This window comes from Mastomys coucha, unplaced genomic scaffold (genome assembly GCF_008632895.1).
Source record: "Mastomys coucha isolate ucsf_1 unplaced genomic scaffold, UCSF_Mcou_1 pScaffold21, whole genome shotgun sequence".
Classification (NCBI taxonomy): Eukaryota; Metazoa; Chordata; class Mammalia; order Rodentia; family Muridae; genus Mastomys; species Mastomys coucha.
The window spans coordinates 166,358,710-166,368,366 of record NW_022196904.1 but is presented as its reverse complement, the minus strand read 5'-3'; the positions used below and the strand labels follow the sequence as shown (position 1 = coordinate 166,368,366).

Genomic DNA, 9,657 nt, shown 5'->3' with positions numbered 1-9,657 from the left:
TCCTCTTTAAGGGCTTGTACCTCTTTACCTGTGTTCTCCTGTATTTCTTTAAGGGAGTTATTCATGTTTTTCTTAAATTCCTCTAGCACAATCGTGAGATATGATTTTAGATCCAAATCTTGCTTTTCCGGTGTTTTGGGATATCTAGGACTTGCTGTGGTGAGAGTACTAGGTTCTGATGAAGCCAAGTAGTCTTGGTTTCAGTTGGTAAGTTTCTTGCATTTACCTTTTGCCATCTGTTGATCTCTGGTGTTATATCTCTGGTTCCTCATGTGAGTCTATAAGCCTGTGTCAGCACTTCTGGGAGATCAGCTCTCCTCTGGTAAAACCTAGGCACAGATCGCTGTGGATCAGTTGTCTGTCCTGAGTCCTGGGGTCAGAGCACACCCTTTAGACAGGATCCCCACTTGCAGGAAAGGTGCAGAGAGGGCTGCGGATCTGTTGTCCCTCCTAGGTGTAGTCTGAGGTAGAAAGGATCCTGACCAGGCTGCCCTGCCACTTGTGAGGACTGTGCCTCCCAGCGGGTCCTGCCTTAGAAAGTCAAAGGAGAGAGAATGGTGGATCTCAACAGAGTCCCTGGGTTAAAGCACATCCTGAAGGCAGGCTCTCTACTTGCAGGGAAGAGACAGAGAGGGCTGCGGATCCACCACCGTCACTCCTAGGTGTAGACAGAGGTTGAGAGGATCCTGTCTCGGCTTCCCTGCCACTTGTGAAGACTGAACCTCCTGGCTGGCCCCTCCTTAGAAAGTCACCGGAGAGAAAATGGCCTTGCTTTGGGTTTTCAAGGCTACTTTATTTTGTCATTGAGGCAAAGCCTTTAGATAATTATGGTTTTCCACACTGGCTATAAACAGTAAGTTTAAATGTTGTATGTGAATCTAAGGGACAAAATATTGCTACTTTTGGAATATTGTTGGCCCCTAAAAGTTTATGTGTTGGTCTCCAATATGATCATATATGGAATAATGCAGTCTTTAGCAAGTGGGACCATTGTGAGCCCTTTAGGACAATAGTGATTTTTTTCCTTGGATGGAAATAATGGTCCCATAAAAGGTGTCCTCATAATCTTGTTATACAAGTGTGCCCCTGCTTTTTTGGATATACAGTTCATTCCACACATGGATATTCTCTTCATGGTGTAATGCAGCCAAAAGCACTCTCAGCAGAGTTGGCTGATGCCAATGCATTGTCCCTTGAACCTCCAACTTTGTTATCTAAATACACCTTATGTTCTAAAGAGCATTATGTTCTTGAGTATTTCACTGTAGTACATATGAAGTAACACAAGTAGGTCAGGCAAATGAAAGAGAAAAGAACTTTTATATTCAATACATGAATTCAATCAACTGGCTACTGTAAATTCTTTTTAAGGGGTAAATGAATTCTATACAGTAACAGCAGGAAGATGTTAGGACTTAAACAGGAAACATAAGTATTATTTTCACAAAGACAAAATAAAAACTAATAAAAGTTATCTACAGCATAAGCAATACTGTAGAAAATTTAATGTTACAGATATTACACAGGAACACTAGTAACTCCAGTCCCTTCACAAATAGAGCAATTTGAATGGACTAACGGGAATTATAGCTTTAGCCACAGACTTTCATCTTGACCCATGAATCTATTAAGACATTAAATGAAATGATGTTCACAAATGGAACATTAACTGTCAGTAGCCATCGAGGAAAGGCTAAGTGCATACAAGTGACATTCTAGAGATGACATATTGTATTGCATGGTCTACAATGGATAATTCTGAATTGCAAGAGTTTCAGAAGTCTCATTTTGCAGCTACTATGTCCTTCCTGTTGTTATTAAATTAATATAATGATCCATGGGCATTAGCTCACCCTATTGGGTAGATTTTCTACAAATCAGCAAAGATGTACTGATTGGTAGTGATGCTATATAGACAAATTTATGATTTATTAATTCCTAATAATGATTCTATAGAGTTTCTAAATGTATACAAGTAATTTTGAGCCTACTGTAATATTAAAGTTGCAGTTAGGGCTCTGTAAACCTTCATGTACCATGGGCTAATTAAGATAGAAAGCAAGCATCAAACAGATATATGATTCTTACTGGGCTAGCTGTAAAACCATTCATTGTCTGATAACTAAGGACATAAGCTGATAATGAACAATTTATTGTAGGTGCAAGAACAAAAAATAAAATATTGTCTGGTTCTGATTTATCTATACAAAACCTCAAACTAATGAGACAATAGGCAGATGATTTGCCTCTTGACAAAATTTTCCTAATTTAAGACTTAAGAGCTACTGTTATAGCCTGGCAGTGGTGGCGCACGCCTTTAATCCCAGCACTTGGGAGGCAGAGACAGGAGGATTTCTGAGTTCGAGGCCAGCCTGGTCTACAGAGTGAGTTCCAGGACAGCCAGGGCAACACAGAGAAACCTGTCTTGGAAAAAAAAAAAGGAGCTACTGTTATAAACTCTTAATGAACCTGTGGAGCTAGTGACAGATAATGAATGTTTAGTTAGATAACTAGTCTTAATGAAAACACATATAAACATCTCTGTTGTAACTCCATATTGAATTTATGATTTGAATTTATGATTGAACTTGTTGTGAACTTTTGAAAAAAAAAGATGCTTAGAATACCATGTGATCACATGTATCCTGAAACAGTACAAGAGCTAGGAACTGTGACAATAAGAAAGAGAGCAAACACAGTCAAGTAGCAGAATAGAAGCAGATTCAAGCAGAGAGAGTCGGCAGGCTTTTACCACCAGATAGGGGTTTTCTTCGTTTTGCTATTTATTTTTTACTAATTATTTTATTTATTTATATTCCATTTATTTGCTCCCCGTTCTGGTCCCCCTCCACGAGTTCTTCATCCCATCCACTCCTATCTCACTTTTCTAGCGTCCTCCTTCACTGGAGCATTAAGTTTCTACATGATTTATCGCATCCTCTCCCACTGAGACCAGACAAGGACATACCCTCTACTATATTCATAGCAGCCTTATTTGTAATATGCAGAAGCTGGAAACAACCCAGAAGCTCCTCAACTGAAGAACTGATACAGAAAATGTGGTCATTTACACAATGGAGTACTACTCAGCTGTTAAAAGCAAGGACATCATGAATTTTGCAAGCAAATGGATGTACCCAGGTTTTTTCTTAACAGCAGGTTTCTTCTTATTGACAAGATCAGAGCTTATTTTTTTAATTAGATATTTTATTTACATTTCAAATATTATCCCCTCTTCTGGTTTTATACTCAATAAAAAGGTGGAAGTGTTTCTTCTTCTAAGCAATAATGGTTGAGGCTTATTGTTCATCCAGAATGAGGGAGGTTTTTTCTGCACTGGCACTTGCACAGTGAAACCTGCTCATGAAACTTTTGCTCCATCTACCAAATATATATGCATTTGTAAGTATAGGGATGTGTGTGTATGTGTGTGTACATATGTAAGTTGATGAGACAGATGGTTGAGCCCAACAAAAATGTGAATGTGTGTATGAATGTGTGTATGAATGTGTTTGTCTATGCATATTTGCTTTATGTAGAAGTTTTTATCTCTACAAGTGTGACTTTCTTTTCCTGATTCAATAAAAGTTAATTGCTCCAAGCATTGCTTCCACCTAGCTAGTGAGAGGAGAGGCTTCCAGGCAAGAGAGAAAGGAACAATTCATCTTTACTTAATTCCCTGCTGCTGTCAGCAGGAATCAATTTCCAAATATATATCTGTGTGTCTGTTTATGTGTAGTATACTCAACAGTTAGAAGAGTTCAGAGTTTCTCACTGGGCATTCTGGCTGGCCCAAGATATTTAAATGTTGTTCTGTCAGTAGTATTGACCCCATACATCGCCCTTAGCTTTCACAGGCCCCATCTGCCATCATTATGAGGCCAATCGCCAAGTACTTCCCCCCCAGCAGCTGCCTTCCAGAGAGAGAGGCACACACACACACACACACACACAGAGAGAGAGAGAGAGAGAGAGAGAGAGAGAGAGAGAGATCTGAGAACTAGTGCTAGCTAGCCAGACTTCTGACAATTAGCCTTGCTAATTACTTGCTGGTTTGGAATTTGAGCTTGTTTTTGTAAATGTCATTTTCTCCAGGCACTGAATAGGCTGTCCATTCCAATAGCAAATCAGTGCCTATGCAGACAGCATAAGGCGGAGTTACCACCTCCATAAAATTGCACTCATTCTTCATTTTACAGGGATTAATTCTACTTAACTGGATTATCATTGATCTTCCTGTTCTAGAAGTCTACTTTATTATGATTCAAATGTAACAGTAGATGTTTTCTTGGTAGAAAATTATTTTGTTATTTTGTCTTACACATAAAATCTCACCTGCTTTAGGGGAGGGTAGTTTTGTTTATTCCTTGTCTAGGATGATCTACAAGATCATGAACTTGAAACTTTCTTTTGTCAAATGAGAGAAAACAGATTAGTAATGGATTTAGCTTGTTGATACTTAAACATCAGTTGATTATTTGATAATATTTCTCAATAGACTTCTAAATGATCAATGGATCTTTTGTCCTGCTGGGAAAAAAAATCATTAAAAGCATGTTGTCTGTCTGTTGTACAATGTGGTAGGCTAATAACTGCTGCTCAGATGTTTGGGGGGCACTATTCTATTCTCAAAATCCCTCATGTCTTACTGCATAGATTTTAGGCATACATCCAGGATCCAAAAGCAACTACGCAGCTGAACCCCCATGGATCACTAAGCCGACACAAGATTTGTTTCCAAAGCTGCAGCTGAGTTCTCATGATGCCACTTTGTCCTTGTTATCCCCTGGATTTGTGACTAACACAGTAAGAACATATGGCTGAAATGATAAAGATGCAGCATACAACAGTGTAATTAAGGCGTCAAAAGCATAGATATATTTTTGAGGGTGTCAGTGGCAATATTCTACAGAAATTCTCTTACCTTAGATAAGGGACTTCAAGACTCAGATCTACATGGAGAACAAAGCACAACCCATCTCAAATATGCCCTTTCTAATAGATATTCCCATGTATGAATCATTCAAACACTCGTTTACCAATACCATCAATTCTTGAGTTGTTTCTATGTTTTTAATTATCTAATTAGTCAACATACATTTATTGAGAATCTACTTATATTGTAAATATTATAGATCTAATAAACATAATCAATAAACAGAAACTATAGTCTTTGTGCTTTTAAAATGGGCAATGCAGACAGGATCCCAGCATAGCTGTCTTTTGAGAAGCTCCACCCATTAGCCAATGGAAATAGATGCAGAGACCAACAGCCAAACATTAGATGGAGCTTGGAGACGCTTGTGGGAGAGTTGGGGAAAGGATTGATGGAGCCAAAGAAGATAGGGACTCCATAGGAAGATTAACTAACCTGGACCTTTGGAGGCTCTGAGAGACTGAACCACCAACCAAAGAGCAAGCATAGGTTGGACACAGGTCCCCTACAAATATGTAGCAGAAAAGCAGCTTGATCTTCATACAGGTATACCAACAACTGGAGCAGGAGGTGTCCCTGAATCTGTTTCCTGTCTGTGGATATTATTCCCCTAACTGGGCTGCTTTGACAGGCTTCAGTGGGAGAGTCTTCCACTGAGACTTCCAGAGACTTGACTTGCTAGGGTGGGATGATACCCAGGGGAGCCTCCCCTTCATAGAGGAGAAGGGGAAGGGAACGGGGAAAGAAGGTGTAGGAGTAGGGGGCTGGTAGGAAAGGGGGACCAGATATAGGGATGTAAAGTGAATTAATAAATAAATTAATGAAAAATGTGTAATCTATTTGAGAGAATAAAAATTATGTGATTACATATCCACAGATTGTTACAAATATGCTTCAAAGGTCTTTTATTAAAAATAATTAACTGTGATATTTTGGAGTGATCAATAACATTTTAGTGAGTGTAGAGAGATGCCTAGGCATTTAAGAGCACTTCTTTCTCTTGCAGATACATAATGGCTTACAACCATCTGTAATTCTAGTTCCAGGGGACTTGATCCCTCTTTGTGTCTCTGTTGGCATTACTTTATGTGTACATATATAAATGCAAACAAATATATACATAAAATAATAATAAGTCTTTTAAAAATATTTTAAATAGGTAGAGCTTAAAATGGCAGTAAGTTTCTCTTTCTTGGGCCAGTGAGATGGTTGACTGGGCAAAAGTGCTTGTCATCTGCAATGTACATCGTATCGGTGAATTTTCATGTAGTGTTTAAGCTTGTTGAAAGCAAACTTGGGAATAAGGAGGTCCTCTGCTGTCATATGCAAAGCTCTTTCTCCTGGGGTAGGCTGGTGCTAGATTCTATTATAAGGAAAAGAGCTAGTAAAATCAGAGTATTAAAAATATTGTACACTTAAGAACAGCTAGTAGGTAAAGTGTATAAATTACTATTGCTCATCCCATAACATAAACATATCCACAGTGGGAATGGGAAACTATATGCTAAAGAGAGGAAACTCATACTTACCTGGCAGGGGAGATACCATGATCACGAAGGTGGTTTTCCCAGGGTGAGGCTTACCCATTGCACTCTGGATGTGCTGACCCCTGGGATTTCCCCAAAAGAGGGAAACTCGAATGCATAATTTGTGGTAGTAGGGGACTGCATTCGCACTCTCCCCTAGAAAGAAAAAAGAAGAAGATAGGAAACTCAGACTTTTTCATTTCCCTAGTAAGTTTCTGTTGGATCCTGTGAGCAAAGACAGTAGATATTACGAAGGTATGCATTTTTATTATTTGTTCTTTTTCTTGGAAACCTCACAGGAGAAAACATTCTGGTCCACCTGGAACTCTGACAGGCCAGAACTTTGACTGAATGTCTCAATGAGTTTCCCAGTCTATTGCCACTGGAGGTATCTAAACTAATGTTCTTTCATTCATTCTCAATATTGAACCACTCCCATTGTCTCCATTACATGTTGGGAGCATATAAAGTCAGGACAGCGGGAGCTGGAAGCACCTGGTTATATTGCATCTACAATCAGCAAGCAGAAAGCAGTAAATTCATGCTGTTGCTCAGCTTGCTTTCTCCCCTCTTACAGTCCAGCATCTCAGCCAGAGAATGGTGCCACCCACAGTGGGCAGATCTTTCCACTTCAAAATTACCATAATCCAGGTGTCTCTACAGGCATGCCAGAAGCTTACCTGCAATGTGATTGTAAAGTCCATCAAGCTGACCACACTAACCATCAGGGATCTTCTTACTGTTACAAATATCTACATGACCTCACTGACCCCTGCCTATGTGTTAGCTTCAACACGGCTGATAGCAATGCATTCTATTAAAATTCAGATACCTAGAGTATTTTATAGATATGTAGTGGCTAATAGAGGGCACATGAATCTTCACTGTTAGGCTTAGTTCATAGAGCTTGGCTGTTTATACATAGAAGTTGAAACTGAGAAGTGATAAAACAAAACATGACTCTTACATGTTCCTCGGAAATCATTTTAATTGCAAGATAAATCAACTGAGAAGATAGAACTGTGGCTAAGAAATGAAAACTCTGCACTAGATTTTCACTAAGAAAATAGTAATATAATAATACTCTTAATCATGTCTCAGACCATACATATCATGGGCGTTTAAACATGTTGTTATATAGAATATATTTGGTAATAGTATAAATTGCTAAATAGAGTAGTAGATATCTGAGTATTCTACTACTACTACAGATATTCTACTACTACTATTCAAGATATCAAGCAAACAAAATCAAAATGGTGAGGAAGGAGAAAAGAGGCACAAGATGAAAAGGACAATTCAGAAAAAAACCTTGGCAGGGCTGAAAATATTTGTCTCAGGACTGGCTTTTCCAAGTCATGACTAGTAGATTAATCAGCAAGCGTACTGATCCTGTTAATAACGTCTAACTGGGAAAAAGTAACTGAAGTGTATAGCTAGCTGTGCAATACTTCTTGGTCTCAAGTTTTCGCTGAGTGAGCCATGGCCAAGAACTTCTGGCATTCCTGTGGTCCTCCGACTGACTCTCATGCAGATTCAGCTGAGGCCTAGCTACCTCTGCTAGGTCATGCCACAGCTGCTGGCTTGTCTTTGTTATCCTGACTCTACCAAACCTGACTGCAGCTATATCCATAAAGTATTTGCGAAGGGATCAAGCTGCTGCTGCTGAATCCTGTAAACTGAACTGCTGATTTCCTGACAACACAGATAGGATTTCCTCCAAAGAATAATTTCCAAACAAGTCCATTTCCCCCATATCCTAATAGCCTTTCTTTTCCACTACCTCTGGTGGGGGCAGTAGGCTAGAAGGGAGGCTAAAGCATTTAAGAACCATCATTAAAAGTAGGGTTGAGAAAAATTTAAGCCTACAGAGCAAGGAAGCCAAGCCAAGCTAAACCCTCATCACTGTCCATTGAGTCCTGTTTATACTCCCTCCAAAAATCAAGTGTCCTCCATGGGTCTTACCTCACCATGTGTCCTGCCTCACCACAAACTCCATGTGAGTCTGTATTAGCTGACAGCACTCTGCTAAGTGCCTGAGTCCATGGAAGTGGCAAGAAGCCACAGAAACCTCATGAGAAGATTTTTGGTGCAATTCCATCTACAGAATGCTGACAAATGGAGTTCAACCATGCCATGTAAGGTGGGCCAGTACATGTATGTTGTTGGCAAAGAACACTTCATCCCTCAGCCTTTCACATGCTTGCTTTATCAAAACACCCTTTCACCTGTGTCGAGCCTTAGCAAAACATTCTTTCACCTGTATCCACTTCAATGAAATATTCCTTCACATTTTCCCCAGTAAAACACCATCCAACACAACTGACTTTCAAAAGAACCTTCAAGTTTCCACTTCAAATAACACTCACTTGACTAAGGATGCATGATTCTTTGATCTATTCTATGAAGACACCATCTATCCTTCAAACCATGAGCTCTGTTCTCTGATGCCCTGGTCTCACATGTGTTAGTCCAGTGCCCCTTCCAATACTTACATCTGCACTCCCTGGTTTTAAAAATACGTCGAGTGCATTACAATTTTCTTTATGGATAAGATAGTTCTCATCACCACAGCTTGCCCTCTGGATTCTCATAAAAGTTACCTGTTAACCTTGTAGTTAATTCTATGTAGTTCCAAGCACAGATCACCTGAGTAATGTATTGAAAACATGAATCAGGATACTTCAGTGTTTAACACTCACTACTAACTCTGAGCACTTTTGATATGAAAGAGTAATACTTTTTTATAATAGTGTTGAGGTAGCTTTGACATTGTTGACCCCATGTTCTCTGTCTGTAGACATCTTTGATCCTGTGGTTCATGACTTGTTTCCTGTAGCAGGCCAAACTAGTTTGTTTCCTAGAGCTTTTAAAACTGTTGTTCACTGCTTTAAAAATTCATTCTGATCCTCACAGCTGGCTATTTCCTGATATTTTTATCACAGCACAGATGTAACCCATTCAGAAAAGCCATCCTTAATAACCCCAGCTTTAACAATGCACTCAGTAATAATCCTAGCACTTGAGCACTGCCCTCTCTACCCTGTCCACATATATTCACTCTGCTTTATATTCATCTTAGCCCTCATAGCCATCTGAAATTTTCTCATTTCTTTATCCACTGTTTTCTGCATTATAACTGACTCGTCTCCTCATCAAGGACCTTGTCTCTTGAGTTCACTGTTGCATGCTCAG

General features: G+C 39.3%; 1 protein-coding gene and 1 non-coding gene across 2 annotated transcripts in view; one reads left to right on the top strand and one right to left on the bottom strand.

Moving 5' to 3' along the window:
* The window catches only part of LOC116101450 (ferritin, mitochondrial-like), a 17,822-nt gene extending 9,830 nt beyond the window's left edge, over nucleotides 1-7,992 (bottom strand). Inside the window, 2 exon segments of the mRNA XM_031385000.1 lie at nucleotides 6,520-6,618; nucleotides 7,914-7,992. Coding sequence (XP_031240860.1) covers nucleotides 6,520-6,618; nucleotides 7,914-7,992 — 178 coding nt within the window.
* Nucleotides 6,458-6,621, top strand: LOC116104415. Its single transcript, XR_004123905.1, has one exon. It is a non-coding gene; the product is annotated as a U1 spliceosomal RNA (small nuclear RNA).
* Nucleotides 7,993-9,657: the final 1,665 nt, after the last annotated feature.